Consider the following 18,509-nt stretch of genomic DNA (forward strand, 5'->3'; position numbering starts at 1 on the left):
CGCACACTTGCTTGCACACACATCCACCGCTGAACATGCACCATAGCTCACTTGTTCACACGTGCACACGCGCCCTCGCAAAACCCCCCCTCCCCTCGGCCCCCAATTAAAATTTCCCACCTTTCCTTTTTATACCCAAAAAAGAAAACAAAGAAAAATAGAAAAGAAAAAGAAAAAAGGAAAAAGGACCCCCCCCCCCCCTTTTGCTTGCCTTTTTCTTTTTAAGTTATTATTTCACCATAGAAAAAAAGGGTGGAGACCCTTGTTTTTGGCTTTTATTTTTCGTTCCTTTACATTTTTTTATTATATTATTTGTCACATAAAATATTTATTAAAAAAGGACCCCCCATCTTTTATATTTTTCCCATTCATATAAACCAAAAAAAACTCCTTTTTCCCCCCTTTTTTTCTTTTTTTCTTTTTTATTTTCATTTTTCAAAGAAAAAACCTTTTTCTTGTTTTTTATTTTATTTTTTTCCCCACTTTTTTATTTTCTTTTTCTTTTTCTTTTTTCTTTTTCACAAAATAATAAATTCTTGTTATTTTTCTCCCCCTCCATTTTTTTCCCTTTTCAAAACGTTTTTCCCTTTATGATTAAAAAAACTCTCTATTTTTTCTTTTAAAATTTTTTCTCAATTCAAACAATTCGAACCTTACTTATATAAATTATTAAAAATACCAAAAAACCCTCAAAAAAAACAAGTTAAAAATAACAAAACCAAATAACCAAATGTACCCTCCACCCACGACCTGAGGCGAAAAACAAATTCTCTAAATCTACCCTTCAACTACAACATGCAGGTGGGGGAAAAAAAAAACACACACACACACACACACACAAACTCCTCCTTGTGTCTACACAGTCCACTCCCCTCCCACTACCTAAGCCATGTGCCCCCCCCATCTCCTTCAGCCTGCGTCCACAACCCCCGCCGCTAACCGCCCACGCTCCTGCCGATGCCGTATGCATCTGTTTTCCTCGCTCCCATCTCTCCTTACTCCCCTTTGCCCCCAGCACGGCTCCATCGGGGTAGCCCTTGGACGCTTGTGCTGCCCCGCCAACCCATCGCCTAGAGAACCCTAGACGTTTTATGAACCTCCCTCGAGCTTCCATGCCACTTCGACTTTAATTTAACACCAACAAAACCTCACCTTGGCCAACGTATTCATAATACCTTGTCGCACCATGATGTCCCGAATCTTCATCCGTCCATGCCAATGTTGGCTCTCATTTCATCAATCTCATAAGGTGCATACCACTTTTACTACCTCATGTCAAAGAGTCCACATCACAAGGTGTAGACCACTAACCTCATGCTGAAGCGTCCTAACCAACGGAGATCCGACATGAAGCACCTCTACATCGCCTATTACTTCCCATGTTGCCTCGACAAGTTGTTTGCCATGTGGACTACCCAAAGCCGCCCATCACTTTGCCTTACATCTGGTTGCATATCGGTCCCAAACTAAACACTTAACCTTGGCCCACCATGATATATCATGGACCATCCACTTCCTAACCGTAGCTTCACCACCGACTTGGCTAACGCAAAGACACGATCACCATTAAGAAGGGGGGTATGTTAAGCACTTCATAGGACCTATCGTAACGTTTTTTACCATCTTACATACACGAACGGGCACTTAACTTTTGTAACATGATACCGGAACATATAAAGTACTCTTACCATGAGCTTAATGTCAAATAGGAAAAGTCTACAGAGTTAGTGTACATAGTTGCTTAAGACTAGTAATAGAGGCCGGATCGTTTTTAAGTTTGGTTGGCCTAGTGTAAAAGCTAATCATTTGTATGTGTCATTTTTTACAATAAGCAAGACAATCATTTCCTTACAATAGTTTACTGGTGACTTCTCCTTCTTCCCTCTTATTGCTTGCTTGAATGCTTTTGAATCATCGCCCAAAGCCACACCTGCCTCGCCAATGCCATATGCATCTGCCTCCCTCCCTCCCATTCCTTCACCCACAGTTCCATCGGGGAAGCCCTTGGATGCTTTAGGTTCTTACAAGTCTTAGCACACTAATTTCTTAATTATTCTTTGAGAATCACTATCATAGTCAAGATATGAGTTACATATGAAATTAGCCCTAGTACATTTTGAAATAAGAGTTCATAGTTTTCAAAAAACATAGCCTTGGTGAGATTCCACAAAAGAAATGGCTCATGAAGATAATTGTGCTTTTAAAGGTCAAAGCATCTCATTAAATGTACACAAGGGTGTATAAATGCTTGCCAAGAAATATATATGCACTCTATAGCAAATTTACTTCATGGATATTTCAATTGTGCAGCTCTAAGAGATTGGCTTTACCATTGGATTCATGTAGCATGGGTGTGGAGAAGGCCGATGAATGAGTACACACATAGAATATTATGGAGTTACATTGATGGATATGAGTTTTGTCCATGTATGTGGTAAGGGTCTATATTTACATTAATGGTGGAATGTAAATATACACGTGGAAGTGCCTATGCACACGCACTTCTATGCACACGGGCACATGCATATATGTGTACACGCATGTGGATTAAGTTAGATTTGCTAGAAATTAAGTTAGACACCTGCAAGCACACACGCACACTTTAATTACAAGTTCAAGAGAGAATGTTAGTGTTTCTAGATTGAAAGTAACGTTAGATTTTAATACCTCAAATTCCTTGGATGTAAGCATGTAACTTTCTTATGACTTAAGCTTACTTATTTGATATTTGTTTTGTTCTTGTTTTTGTAGGATTGTAAAAGTCATGAGCTATCAATAGTGTGGCAAACATAGCATGTGCTTTTGAGGAACAAACACCTTGGCTTTGTTGATGTAGCACAAGGAAATATCAACATAATAGATATTTTTAAATACCACAGCTATGTTAATAACATAAAAAGGATTAATACAAAAAATTTCTTCTTGATGGGAACACGAAGCATTTCTTCTCGATAATCACCTCGTATTACCAGGAATGGATTCTCTTCTAGAAGAAGACACCAAAATTACATTGGAGCTGACAATGACGCTTCTCAATAGTAAATCCCTAATCAAGCATATGCTTCTAATGATCATTTGGAGTAATGTATCCATATAACTTGTGGGTTCAGCATTTGCTTGATATAACATGAAAATCCATAACCCTTTTTTGTGCTTACAAGGCTATGCTTCTAATGATCATTTGGAGCAATGTATCCATATAACTTGTGGGTTCAGCATTTGCTTGATATAACATGAAAATCCATAACCCTTTTTTGTGCTTACAAGGCTAGCACTCGAGTACTGTAAAGGCATCTTGACTACCACTTATCATTCACAATCTGAAGAACCTCCAATCCATGTATACTTGGTCATATAAAATAGTTGATGTCAATAGCAAACCATGTTATACATAGCATGGATACATATGTTACATAGAAATGTTTCCGAACTCAAAAACGACCTGGTGAAGAACCACAGCATAGTGAGGCTTGTTCTCCATTCATATGATTACCCCTCAAATGCAATTTCTTAATCCAACCTATGTGCTTGTAAATTTGATTTGTTCTGTGCAACGATTAACTACTATTATTCAGGTGCTCACCTCAGTCATCCTAACCATCTCTGTGTGCCCACCCTAGTTTCATCAATGGCATATGATGAGTTCTCAATCCCAATGATCTCTATAAGATAAGGATTTTTAAAAAAATCAATGGTCATGTGTAAAAAACTGATCTTAGCAATGCACAAGCTTTTCAAACCTCTGACCTTGTAAATATTTTTCAAGAATAGGACCCACCTTGAAAGATGTTTTCAAGGAGCTGCCAATAACAAACCATTCGTAATTACACAGAGCACCATGTCACCGCCTTCAAGAATGTCTTCTACCCTGTCAAAGAACTCACCTTGTGGTACAATGTCTAGAACAGGAAAGGACAAGTATAAATGCATTCTCAAAAGAGTCAGCATATTGTAAATTTTTTATACAAGTGATAATACAGAGGTCATCCGCCATTTTTTTGGAAATGATCTTCTCAAAGGAGTGTGTATGATGGCATGTCTTCAATCCGATTAACGGACTCCATGGTTAGCTCTTGCTCGAGCTGGGCACGTGTGGCTTTCATAACTACCTGGCAACATAAATGTAATAATCCAATGTTAGAAACTATCATTATGTACTTGATTCTACTTCAATTAATCACAATCCACATCAATCAACAGTTTGCACTTGGCTTGACTCCTCATGCAAGCATACAGTCCGTAAGAATGTGTGTGTGTGTGTTACGTAGCACACACACACACTAAGTTGTCCCAGACTAACACATCCCTGCTATAAAAAAATAAATCTGAGAGCATTTAAAGTGTTGACAAAGTAGATGCCCCAGATGGAATTAAACCGCATGGAAGGGGTGGGTGTCATCGGTATGATCTTGCGACATACATTGAATTCCATGTATGAAGCATGCATTGCGAGCCACAGTGTATCCATCACTTTGAATGCAACACAATAGAGCAAATCAAAAGCCGTCTCCTCATCTGCAAGACGTGAAGCAAAGAAAACCTCAACTAAAAGAAAAAGGGTGTGTTTCATCATGCTTACACCACTACATTCAGTGCATTTGAATCCCATCATAAACAATCAATCTACTGAGAATGACATACCTGCCAGTATCCTCCAAAAAGATGATCCCGTCCATGACCTTGGCTTACCTGTAGGATTCGAGGGTCAGGTTTTAGTGATCAATCAAGATCAGGGAAGTAAAATCAATACTGTAAAAGATTTGAACTGCTTAGATTAGAAATAGGTAACACTCACCAGAACGAAGGTCCAGCATTTGAATCAACATAAATGTAATGTTGACACCGGCCACAGCAAAAGGGTACTCCCATGTTGCCCTTCTACCTCCTTTCTTACATAACAACTGCTGGAATGTTTTCTAAAAAAGAAAACAGAAAAAATCAAGGGGGGTGTGTTTTTTTTTGGGTGGGAAAGGAGGGAGGAGGGGGGAGGGGGGGCGGCGGGGGTGGGGTTGTTCCATACTCAAAAGTGAGCCAGCATACCGGGTATTTCTTTGCAAAAAACAGCAGATTTTCGAGAGAGATGAATCCTCCACCCCTGCAAAGTCCCAGCATATGTACAAGTAATATCATATAGGATGGTGTACAGACTAAGACATAACAAAAACCAGATTTAAGGAGCTAATTAGTGAAAAAAACCTAAAATCGGTAGATGGGTCATTGCCCTGCCACCCCATGTCCTTCCACTGATCGGAAACAAGTCCATGTAAATCCAAATCAGGGAATGCAGCGTACCATAAAGCCTTCAATGCCTCCTGCTAAATAAATAAGGCACTTATATGAAATACTTGACATTTATGCCACAAGTTCAACCCCAGACCTCCACATGCTGAATTCAGACTTCCGCAGACTGAGATGAACTGACCTGATGCTCAGACCGGGCCCCATCAAACACAGCTTCTAGGCGCAATTGGAATCTACGAAGCCTTTCTTCCTGCCACATCATACCTCAAGCTTTTGACATAGAAGCCAACAGGGCTTGCTTGAATGTGACTAAGTTTGCAAGACAAAACATTAAAAATGTAGACTCCTGGTCCTTCAGGGGTTAAAAACAAACGTCTAAAGACTCCTGTTATGCCTCAAGAAAAAGGCAAAGTGCCAATCTCATGAATGTAGTTGTGGCTAATCCCTCTACTTCTTCACCAAAAGGAAAAGAAAAGACACTTCAAGAAACATCTCAGCCACCACGCAGGACAATTATCCCCAGGCGTCCTTTGCCTTCTAGAACTGGGAATGGAGCCTCCTCCAGTGGGCATACCCCAGAAGAAAATTCTAGAATTGGCATCACCTGGGCTACTGTAACTGCAGGTCGTACTCTATTTCCCGAAGAAGAGGCTGCTGCTAGCTTGCTAGCCACCCGTTTCATAGATATTCCTCCTCCTGATCGGGGTGCAGACCCTGTGGAGGAAATGCAAGCTTGAGCTACTTTTTTTGTTCATACTGTACATACACTATAAATATGATGTCATATATCATAGTTTTGACTCTCAATGTACAGGGTTTGTGTGACCCTAAAAAGTGGAAGATGGTTTGGGCATATTTGAAGCGCATGCAGCCAGACATCGTTGCTCTTCAGGAACACAATCAACATCACTACGCTGGACAACAAGGCCATTATGCTGGTTATGATATTTTTTATGCAGGCCACCATGCCTTTTCGGGTGTACTTTTTCTTGTGAAACATCATTTGCAGCCATTCATGGCATTTAATGACCTCCAAGGCATATGGATGGTTATGCAGTGCTTTATTCAGGGTAAAATCTTTGAATTTGCATCAATATATGCACCTCAATCCTCTCAGGCTAGAGGACAGATATGGCAACAAATGAAATTGTACCCTTGGAGACAGAAAGAATTCATATGTGGAGATTTCAATAATGCCCCTCAACTTGGTGATAATACATCCGGTCGTACACATATGCTTGCTACTGTGAGAGGTCTTCGTGGGCAGATTTTGTAGCAATGCTTAATCTGATTGATCTTTGGGAAAGAATGTCAGCCTCTAATGCCTGGGTATACCTTCCAACATAATGCACGATCCACTTACAAAGCTCGCTTGGATCGACGGTATCAGCTTGATCTGTTTCATTATGATACTCTCACGACCAAATTGTGGGTGGATAATACATTTACATATTCAGATCATGTACCCTTATGGCTCCAAGTTCATCTGCACGACATGCCCGATGACAGATTGCCACTTCGAAGGTTGCTTATCATCTCAATAATAGTTACTTGGAGCATGATGCATTCAAAGCACTGATACTTGAGGCCTATTAGCCACTCTTTCCTCAATCTTTCATTGACTTGGATTATGCATGGATAGCTTTTATTACTCGCATTCAATCATCTGTGGTTATGGTAAACAGTATCTGAAAGGTTGGAGACAGACTGTTGCTTATGCTAAGCAAACATGCCAATCGTTAATCGAGCTTAGTCATCTTCGCTCCCTAACTTTGGCTGAAACCACTTCTTTATGTCAAGCTCGTCACTGTATTCAGGTAAATGATCATCAAAAGCTTGTCAAATGGGAGATACGGGCACGACAACAGGCGCTTTTGGAAAAAGGCTGCTCTTCCAAAGAATTTTTCAAGAGTTTACATTCCAGAAAACAAGCTGCATCTATATGTCACACTTTAATTTCAGATGACACGTGGACCTCCACCCGAGCACAATTGGCTGTGACTTGTGTTACCCATTTCTCCTCTCAATTTGGTTAGGACGATTCTCACGCCATGGAAGTGTATGATGCACGTCATCGGTTATTACAGCATGTATCCCCCATCCTTTCTACTACTCAGGCGCAACAACTAGAAACAAAATTCTCTGAACAAGAACTGTCTAATGCAATCAGGTCTTGTGGCCGATGGAAAGCTCCAGGATGGGATGGCCTTACAGTTGAATTTTTTCTTGCATATTGGGACACCCTCAAATTACCTTTTCTGCGTATGGTAAACATTGCCTGGGAGACAAGGCGAATGCCAGCTTCCTGGAAAAAAGGATTAGTGAAGCTGTTGCCTAAAAAACACTTATGTCAGTCTTTGGCAGATTGGAGACCAATTACCCTTATGCCGGTGATATACAAGATTATGAGTAAAATGGTTGTCGATCGCATTAAGGGTTGCTTGAATGATGGACTCCATTCTGCACAGTATGGATTTATTCCTCGCAGCAGCAGCAGCAGGCACATTACAGATAACATTGTAAATGCTTATATTGGCATTGAATATGCCAAATACACGCAGCAGGATGTCTCATTATTGCAAGTGGATATTGCTAAGGCTTTTGATACTATTAAATGGGGGTTCATTCAAGAAACCATGCATGCTCTGGGATTTGGAGAAAAAATGCAGAATATCATTTACTTATGCTGATAGCCAGGCGGCTTGTATATTGTCAGGAGATCTCTCAGAATCATGGACTTTGCATCATTCAGTTAGGCAGGGATGCCCTTTAAGTGCTCTTTTGTATGCTATAGCGACGCATCCCATGCTTCTTTATATGGATCATTTCGTTGATACTGGCAGTCTTCATGGATTGGACATTCAGAATAGACGTCAGTTGGTTGCTCAAGAATATGCTGACGATTCTTTTTTTCTTCCTCGCAATACACATCAGGATCTCTCTACTTTGATGCAGGCTCTTTCTTTGTTTGCACTTGCGGGGCTGGCCTACAAATTAATTTTCAGAAATCTAAATTATTGCCTCTGCATTCAAAACAGTGGCATAATTTGCTATGGCCAGGGGAAATAGTTCACTCCACTCATTTGATTCGGCATTTGGGATATCCTTTGGGATGGACAGTCACTTGCCGTCAACAAACAGATTGGGTCTTGGCAAAGCTCAAGAAAAAGTTGGAATACTAGAAACTTGCAACATGGCCATTGCATGTTCGTTTACGGATTCTCCAATCCATCTTGGTTGCCTATATTCAGTTCTACCTTCCTCTCATCAGGTTTTCTCAGGGGGAGCTGAAATTATTTATGTCCACCATCTTGGAGATATTCTGGAGGTCGAAGCAAGGGAAAAAGAGTGTACGTTTGCTTTTGGCAAATCGTTTGTGTACCCCTAAAATGCATGGAGGCTTGAATATCCTTAATTTACAGGTGCACATTCTTGCCCACAGAGGTAAACTGATGCTTCAATTTTTGGAAGGCACTCAGCCTTGGACAGCGATGATCCGTCATTTGTTACTTCATCTGACGACTTCGCCTTTTAGCCATTGGCAACCTACTCATTGGGATTTTATTCTTGGTTGCATTACTGGCAAAATTAAGGGCTGTCCTCTCATTTCTGGCTTACATGCTGATTGGAAGCTTGTCCTTTCAAATTTAAAATGGAATGGTCATGGCTCCTTACAAGGCAAATCTCTCCGCGTTGAGAGCATCCACTGGTCCAAAGCATTTTCAGTTCCCCTCGCGGTGCAAGAACCCCGGCGTTCATATTTTCTCCACTCAAAGGGTGTTACCTCTGTGGGAGATGTCATCCATCCTGATGGCTCCCCTCTTTCTTTTCCACATACTGCTGCACATTATGGCTTGGGACCTCATTATCATCGTCTTTGGCGTGATATAATTCAGATGCTTCAGCCTTTTTTGCCGATTCCACTGTTGGAAATCGAGATCGCCTGCAGCATCCCCCTCCAGCCACTGCTATACCTTCTCCCCTGGTTCAGCCCACTCATAAGCAAGAGACTATTGGGTCCAAGAATTTGGATAAAAATGCCTCCAAAGTTGGGAAAGTGGCTTCGCAAATGCTAGCCATAGCTAAAGGCAAGGATAAAGGTAAAGAGAAAGAGAAGGCCCCTGATAATGATGGTTTTTTATAGCCCAAGAGGGTGTTGAGGCAAAGTCCCCTTCAATCTCGCCACTAGGATGCATCTACTCCTACTCGAAGCCTCTACCTCAGCCACTCCCCCGATTCTTCTCAATTGGGTTGGAGTTCTCAAAAAACACATTCCTGTTTGTGAGTCTGAGGAAGGGCTATCCTTTGACCCAGGGAAGGAAGGGCTGCAGCCCATGATGGCTGATGCTTAAGCACTCTTTGGTTGTATATTCTTGGTCTCCTCCTTTGTATATATCCTCATGCTTGACAAACTCCATTGTGTCACTCTTAATGTACAGGACCTTTGCAATCCTTCTAAGTGGAGGCTAGTGTGGAATTATGTTTTAACCAGGTAGCCGGACATTCTCTGTTTGCAAGAACATAACCAACATTCTATGGCTGGCCAAGCTGGCTATTTTGGGGGCTATGATATCCACTATGCAGGTACTAAGCATTTCTTGGGTCTTTGCATATTGGTCAGACATGAACTGCAGCCCCAGCTTTCCTTCAATGATTGTGATGGTAGATGGATGGTGATTCAATGTGATGTCAATGGTGATATTTGGGAATTTGCCTCTGTTTATGCCTCGCAAACTTTTACTTCCAGAGCTTCCATGTGGCATGCCATTGCTTCTTACCCATGGCGATCTTATGCTCTTCTTGGTGGAGACTTTAATAACTCTCCAATGCCATCAGACAACACTACTCATAGATCTCATATGATCCCTTCTGAAAAGCGATCATGGGAGGAGTTACTTACCATGACACATGCACAAGATTTATGGACAGCCATGCACACTAGAATAGTGGGCTACACCTATCACCAGAATGCCTTTGCTAACTACTGGGCTCGCTTGGATAGATGGTATTTACTGCATGCTCAACAATATACAGATTTCAGTCTTCATATTGAGGTTGATCACTCTCTTGGTCTCTCTGACCATGCTCCTTTATGGCTGAATATTCAGTTTGGTCAGCCCTGGGATGACATGCCTTTACATTCCATTCAGATGAAACATATCAATAAAGGATACCTGCAGCATGCACAATTTCAACACTTGATCCGATATGCCATAATTCCTCTTACAGCCCATGTCCATTATGACTGTAATTTTGCATGGCAACACCTTGTGGACAGGCTTCAACATGCTATTCATGAATATGGGAGTAATTTCATGCTTGACTGGAGAGCTAAAGTTCAGCATGCCAAAGCAGTAGTTCAGTCCTTGTCTGCACATTCCCAATTGCAGCCCCTTTCCTCTCAACAAATGGACACTCTCTCTCTCTTTCAAGGGTTACATGCTTCCAAGAGGAAGACCTCTTGCCTCTCAGAGTCCGTAAACTGGATGGTGAATGGACTCGGTCTTTCTCAGAGCTCCAACATGAATGCTTTTCTTATTTTCAAAAACTGTTTGCACCCTCTACTACCACTTCTTTGCACGAATTACAAGCTCGGGATACTCTTTTACAGCCTGTTCTTCCCATTCTCAACCCACAGGAAGCTCTCAAACTTGATATGCCTTTAACTGATGTGGAGCTTGATGATGCCTTGTCTCATCTCAGCACTGGTAAGGCACTAGGGTATGATGGCCTCACAGTGGAATTTTTCTTACACTTTTGGGAAGACCTTAAAGGTGTTATCCTGCAAATGATTAATGAGGCTTGGCATACAGGAGTACTCCCCCAATCATGGAAGCATGGCATAGTTAAACTCATCCCCAAGCGAAATTTGTGTGAGCATCTCATGGATTGGAGGCCCATCACATTGATGCCTGTTGCAAGTGCTTTATGAGGGTCTACATCCCTTGCAATATGGCTTTGTTCCTAGGCGGTAGATCCATGATAATATTGGCAATGCTCTCATGGCTATTGAATATGCAAAATATTCTCACCAGGATGTTTTTATTATGCAAGTGGACTTTGCTAAAGCTTTTGACACTGTCAACTGGATTTTATCTCACAGACAATGGCTCAGATGGGATTCGGGCCAAAAATGGCTAATGTCATCTACTGCTTGTATGCTGACTCTACAGCCCAATGCATCCTTGGCAATCATCTTTCTCAATCTTGGTCCTTGGGTCGTTCGGTCAGACAAGGGTGTCCACTCAGTGCTCTCTTATATGCCATTGCCACTCACCCACTTCTCAGATACTTGGATCATCTTACCGCGTAGGACCTTCTCATTGGTCTCTTCAGATTCCTGGAGCCCCTCCCTTTATGGCTCAAGCATATGCAGATGACTCCTTCTTTATGCAGCATAATTCTCTCTCTATATATGGCATGGCTGCTGGCTTGCATGTCAATTTTGACAAATCCAGCCTCATACCTCTGCATTTATATGATTGGCATGTTCTTTTATGGCCCGGACACATTATGCAACCCTATGATGTGGTCCGCCATCTTGGTTACCCTATTGGCTGGTACATCACTAGGAAACAACAATTAAAGTGGATTTTTGACAAACTTCATGCCAAGCTCCACTACTGGAAGCTCTCCACCTGGCCACTCCATGTTAGGCTCCGGATTGTCCAGTCGATTATCATGGCCTATGTTCAGTACTATTTGCCTTTGATACATTGGACCTCTCAGGACACTTCTGCTTTCATGTCTCAGGCTATGGAGCTGTTATGGAAAACAAAGTCTTCTATGCTAAAGCTTTAAGACTTATGCAGATGGCAAAAGTTTGTTCCCCAAGGATGCATGGCAGATTAAATGTGCTGAATATTGCGCATCATGTCTTGGCAAGGAAAATTCCTCTCCTACTCACCTTTTTTCGTCAGACGCAGCCATGGATTCATATGCTTGCAACCATGTGCACGGCCTTACGCACTTCTGCACATGGTGCATGGATCACTGATCACTAGGAGGTCATTTTGGGCAGATTTGTAGGTTCTATCCCGGGCTGCCCTTTTGCCACTTCACTTATTTGCGATTGGAAATAGGTACTTTCACATGCTCATTGGGAACCCTTCCTTTTGTCTCATGCCAATTCCCTTCGACAGGAAAGCATTTACTGGAGTGCTATTTTTTATTCTCCATTGGCCCTGCAAGAACCGATTCGGGCATACAATCTCAGCAAATTGGAGATTAGGTGAATAAATGATGTTGTTGATGCTACTGGTCAAATGATTTCCTTCCCTCAGGCTATGGCTTCCTACCCACTAGCCATGCATCACAGGTTCATTTGGCTCGTGACTATTCTCACACTCCATAAAGTTACAATTTGTTCTCTCATTTCTCCCTCTACTACTATTGATTAGCCCTGCTATATTTCCTTGAGCATAGGGTCTTCCATCAATATAAAACCGCGATCCACAATTATATCTAATGTTTCTTTCGGTGAGTGAGGTCGCATTAGCACAAAGCCCATATGTTGTCATACTTTTGATAAAGCGAACAAGTGCATGTCATGCGCCCCAACCATAAATGGGCCCACAAAATGACATAAGAGTCACCTCTGAGTTTGTGGGCACGCGTAAATCCTGTGCAATAAAGACCTCGTCCACCATTGGGAATGGTAGATGGTGCAATCACATATCGAGCACCCCAAAAGCTGAAAACCTCTCCGTCTGCTGGAAGGGCTGCTCCCAACCATCCTCCATAGCATCTACGATTGTACGTTTGAATGAGAGATAGAAGACGATCAGGCAATGGATGATCACCCAATGTCTCTGATTGGGCATCGATTGGCAAAGAAGTTGATGATGCCTCCATTTGCAACTGAAAAATGGCTTGACCATATCGTGTGCGTGGAAGGAATGAAGGATAAATTCCATGGTCTTCATAATCCTCATCATGAAATCGAGGATGTAGAATTGGTACGTGCTGAATAATGCATCATTGTTGATTATATGAAGGGTGAAACACACATGGAACACGATTAATAGTGCGGAGTAAACTTGGATATGAATTTATACATAGTTCTAAAATGACATCACTTACCATGGGATGCTCCCGTTCCTCTTGCGGTGGCATATTAGGACATGGACCATACTACTCCATATGGGCAAAACATATGCGTCGCATTCGTCGATGAGTGCCATGGCATGCTGCACACCAACATGGGATTCTTTCAACGTAATATGTTTGTGAGTCGCCTAGTGTCGTAGATGATGTGGAAGAAGAGGAACCATCTCCTCTTGCAACTATAGATGGACGCACAGGAAGAGTGGGAGGAGGCGATGTCCTAGAGGATGACCCGAAATCTACATTCATAAAATATTAATGTCATATTAATATCATTAAAAATCAAAGAAAACTTGAACAAAAATAATACACAAACAAAATCATCCTAGAAGTGTTTGTAAATGCTATGGTAGCGCACAATGCATATTTGCTTATCCCCAGGTTAGGAATAATGTTCTTCCCTCTGTAGAAACTAGTTAATTTGTAATCATACCTTCTTACTGTACTTATGTCCATATTAGAGGCTTACAGTAACCTTGCACAAACTAGTTCTTCAAGGTGTAATTGACATGCACCCAAATGCGTTAGCATAGCATATACGGACCGTCGGCCGGTCCGTATGCACTATGGATGTGCAATTGGTCCATTCAGAGAGCCAGTACGCTCTCCAAATACACCCAATTGAGCATCCATAGCACATACAGACCGCTACATTTATCTATTTATCTATCCACCTACCTTTGTATATGTGTTTATATATCCATCTATATGTTTATTGATCGTAAATTGTGAAACCTTGTAATAATACACTGTTATTAAATGCTTAGGAAATTTGCGACCCTCCCTGAGCATACACGCCCACCTGCAATGTATAGAGATTCTTGGCGGCACTTCAGGAAAGAGATTCGCTTGAGAGTGACATGGCCTCAACAGAAGGTACACAAAGTTAATTCACTCAATGCATATGATAGGTACTTCTCGAATAGCATTAATTATATATTCATATAAAAACGCATTTAATTTGCAGGAGGCAGCACAGGCTCGTGTCCAGTCAGGGCACACCTCTTGGCTTAGCCGAATGGGCTCTAGTGGCTTTCGAGCACTCTTTGTAAGTGCACAAATTTTTTGTTCGTCTATCTATAGCTATTTGTGTGTGTGTGTGTGTGTGTGTGTGTATATATATCCATGTATCTATGATCTCATATGCATTCAATTCACTTCTTACTTATATATATGCAATGTTTAAATGACAGAGAAAGGATTATGGTCGAGCACCATCTGTAGACGAGATACGGAGAGCCACAATTTACGGCTACAGAGCGATGCAGAAGGAGATGCTGACACCCGATGCTTTTGTAAGTAATTCTATCAAATATTATTTTATGCCAATCAAGATCTGCATGTGTTATATGTTATGTGGTTTTTTCTATACTCAAATAGCTAATAGACATTTTTAATTGCAGGAGCAACATGGTGAGAATGACATGGACGAGGTTTCTCGACAGGTAGCAGCAGGGTTATCATCGCAACCATCCAAGAATGTACAAGAGGAGGACTCTTCCTCCAATGACTCCGATTAATGATAGAGCCATTTAGTGCTAATTTTGTAGACATAATTTTTTGGTACATATAGTCGCTCATTCAGAATGATGGCACTCTTTCATTAACATTTTCTTTATGTATGTGTGTTTTTGGCCATGATGCACATGTGTTACATCTATCAAGAGTTTTTTGAAGTGTCTACCTGCCAAATCTACAGATTTAAATGTTAATTGATTGTAAAATTTAATTTATACTTACCGTAATCGATGTCGGCCATTGCTTTTTCAAAAGTCGATGTATGTCGATTCTTGGGTCTAGGCACCTTTTTTCTCATCATTGCTTTCCATTTTAAATCAATAAAATGAGATAATTCATCCCTCCTCTCTTCTAATTCAAGTCTAGTTCCAAAAAGTAAGCTAAACTGACCCAAAAATGGTCAAAAATTGACCAAACTGATCTGGAAAGTTCTAGAATCAGTTTGCTTGGTTTGAGGCTCACTTTTTCCTATAAACAGAATCCTCCCCCTTTGTAAAAGCTTAATAGTGTTTATGCATTGTTACTTTACTCCTCCCCAGAGCCAAAAACATTAAATTCACTTGATAATTCACTTGTTTTTTACTAATTCCTCTACAAAGAATTGGTGGCCACTCTTGAACCAAACAAGAGTAGAACCCTCAATCCCTCAAGCCAAAGGAAAGGTCACAAAACTCCATGTAAGTTAATAATTCTACTTTTTTTTAATTCTAATCTATGGTTTTTTGAATTCTTTGCTTTTTAATGTGAATATGGATGTCAAGCCTTGATGAAAAGGCTTCCCCCTTCTCTTCAATAAGAATTTCAACCTTTCTTTATCCTAAAATGAGTAACAATAAATTGAGTTAAACTTTTTCTATTGATTAAGTGAAAAATTTATTAGATTAGAGTGCTTTATTTTATCTTGGGATAAATTTTAAAGTAAATTTATAATGTAAAAATTGAGAAATGGTCAGCCATACAAAGGAGGTTATGGCAAAATTTTCTTAAATTTTGTGGAAATAAGTTTTATCTTTATGTTATTCAAAAAGAATAAACCCCACCGTTTGTGCATTCTAAAAGAAATTCTTTTTATTTTAAAAGTGTTATTCCTATTTTATGCATAAATAGATGCATAAAAGGTTTTTCTTTTATTATAGAAGTGTTATTTTTATTAGATTCAATTTCTATGCACAGAAAGATGCATATTGGATATTTTTTTATTATAAAAGTGTTATTTTTATTAGATTCAATTTCTATGCATAGAAAGATGTATATTGGATATTCTTTTATTATAAAAGTGTTATTTTCATTAGATTTAAATTCTATATATAGAAAGATGCAAATTGGATAATTTTTTAATTATAAAAGTGTTATTTTCATTAGATTTAAATTCTATGCATAGAAAGATGCATATTGGATATTTTTTTGATGTGATAAAAGTGTTATTTTCATTAGACTTAATTTCTATGCATGGAAAGATGCATAATAGAAATTTTTTTATTATGAAAGTGTTATTTTCATTGAATTCATTTTTTATGCATGGAAGGATGCATAACAGAACTTTTTTTTATTTTAAAAGTGTTATTCCTATTAAATTGATTTTATGCATAAAGACTTTTTATATCAAAATTAGAGTTCTCTTAATTCTATGTTTAAATTCCATGAATATTGACAAATGAATAAGTAAATACTATGAGAGAGAAATTTCTATCGTTTCATATTCACTCGGATTGTAATGAGAAAATTCAAAAAATCTATCAAAATTGGAAATACAGATAAATGATTAATTTATTCCTCATCAAAATTCGTAATTAGTTTAGAAATTAGTTAAGTGAATATTAAATGGATGAAATTCAATAAAATAGTAATTGAAATATCACCCCCTTTCGAGAAAGATAGTTCAGAAAGAACCTTACCAAACTCGAGCCCAGAATCAAACTATGACCAAGACCAAACTCTTTCGTCAGTTTCAAGGAAAGACGATGTGACCAGTTCAGGAAAATTCACTCAAATCTCCCACAAAATCTAAAACTAAGTTGAAACCCTCTGAATTGATCTGAGGATCAAGGTTACAGAATTCGAAGAATTTTGTTTTGGAATTCAGACCCACGATCAAGAAGTTTTGGAGACGCAGATTTAAGATATACTCATTGTATTCAAAAGAAAATCAAAACTGAAAAACTTGCATAGAAACCGTGTTTTCTTAAAGGACTGTCTTACGCCAGAATGCTGGAGGGAGCATTTGGTATATGTGTTTTTCTAAGGGAAGTCCAGTTGCAATAGCTCTAGCGGCGGGGACTGTTCAAAGGATAGCTCATGTGACAAAGCCTTCCCAGGTCTTAACCAGGCTCGATACGAAATTCTGGTGCGCGCAGAGGGGGCAGTGGGATCTCACAAAACGGCTCCAACAACCACATCACATGGAATGGTAAATCCCATTGTGGGGATGTAAAATAGGTGCCACCACCAACATCTTCTTTAAAATCTGAAAAGACCTCTCTTGACTACTCAACCACACATACTACACGCCCTTTTTGGTAAGGTGAGACAAAGGATCACACACATATGACAAATATCATAGAAAACGGCTATGCCACTTAACTTGTCCCACAAACCTCATGATCTTAGTGGCATTCTTTGGAGATATTGCCTGAGTCTCAATTCCCTCCACTTTGTGAGGATCAATTGACACAGCATCTTGAGAGATAACTTGACCTAACAGCACCCTTGTCTTCATAGAAAAGGCACATTTAAAAGGATTTAGACTCATGCCAAAAATCCTACATCATAGAAAACACAACTGAAGATGCTTTAAATGATCCCTCCATCTCCTGAAAACACTAAAATTGGCCAAGAAGACTCTCATGAACTCTGTTAGGTATGGTTCAAAAGTCCTAAATGCTATATCTTGAAAAGAAGAAGGACCATTCTTTAAGCCAAAGTTCATCACTCAAGCTCACAAAAGCTTCCCATTTAGTGATAAAAGCAGTCTTATCCATGTCCTCTTCTACCATAAAGACTTGGTTATACCCTGAAAACCCATCTGAGAAACTATACATCTCATGACTAGCTACATCATCTAATAGAGTGTCAGTAAAAGGCAAGGGAAATTGGGTTTGAAATAGTTATTGAATTTAGTTTCCTATAATCTACACACACCTTAATCTTACCATTTTTCTTCAGTACTACCACAATCGATGATAACCAAGTCACTTTATCCACATCGATTTGATGAATCATACCCTCAAAAACTTATCAATTTCTTCCTTCACCAGTTTGTTGGTGTAATTTGGATCCTATACCTATGCTAGATCACTAGAACCGCATCCTTATTAAGATTAATTCTATGTTGGTATATAGCAGGATCTATAACTTTCATATCTGAATACTCTCAAGAAAAAATATCTTTGAACTCCCTCAAAAGATTAAACAAATCATCAAGGAATTGACCTCCGACAAAGAGACTTACTTTCACCGGATTCGATTCTTCCTAAGAGCCAAGATTAAGCTCTTGCAAATCATCTGCATGAACATGGGAACACTTTTGCATATATTGCTCAAATCTCTCCTTAGCCTCCCTAATGGCTTTCTGATCATTTTTCTCTAACTTGCCAGGATCATCCACACTAATTTAGAACTCTTAATCAAATCAGTAGACTGAGTTG

At 39.8% G+C, this 18,509-nt stretch overlaps 1 protein-coding gene across 2 annotated transcripts; it reads right to left on the reverse strand.

The window, feature by feature from the left end:
• Positions 1–3,865: 3,865 nt before the first annotated feature.
• LOC147620944 (uncharacterized) lies at positions 3,866–5,571 on the reverse strand. 2 transcript variants are annotated; one of them, XM_086825213.1, is made up of 7 exons: positions 5,423–5,571; positions 5,197–5,312; positions 5,041–5,095; positions 4,796–4,916; positions 4,642–4,689; positions 4,421–4,515; positions 3,866–4,109 (listed from the first exon to the last, which is right to left on the reverse strand). In XM_086825213.1, exons 1-7 carry the CDS (start codon positions 5,501–5,503, stop codon positions 4,014–4,016), a joined length of 612 nt encoding a protein of 203 aa, XP_086681339.1. In that variant the 5' UTR covers positions 5,504–5,571; the 3' UTR covers positions 3,866–4,013. The 2 variants fall into 2 exon arrangements, with proteins under 2 accessions (XP_086681339.1, XP_086681338.1); XM_086825212.1 differs by having other exon boundaries at positions 5,197–5,315; positions 5,423–5,563.
• Between the last annotated feature and the right edge of the window lie 12,938 nt (positions 5,572–18,509).

This window comes from Cibotium barometz, chromosome 31 (assembly GCF_041138505.1).
Source record: "Cibotium barometz isolate CiBa-2024 chromosome 31, ASM4113850v1, whole genome shotgun sequence".
Taxonomy (NCBI): Eukaryota; Viridiplantae; Streptophyta; class Polypodiopsida; order Cyatheales; family Cibotiaceae; genus Cibotium; species Cibotium barometz.

Coding starts and splice junctions, on each gene's coding strand:
- LOC147620944 (XM_086825212.1), bottom strand. CDS start 5,503: ATGATGTGGCAGGAAGAAAGGCTTCGTAGATTCCAATTGCGCCTAGAA. Junction 4,690..4,795: donor AATGCTGGACCTTCGTTCTG/GTGAGTGTTACC, acceptor CGAATCCTACAG/GTAAGCCAAGGTCATGGACG. Junction 4,516..4,641: donor TTTTTGGAGGATACTGGCAG/GTATGTCATTCT, acceptor CACGTCTTGCAG/ATGAGGAGACGGCTTTTGAT.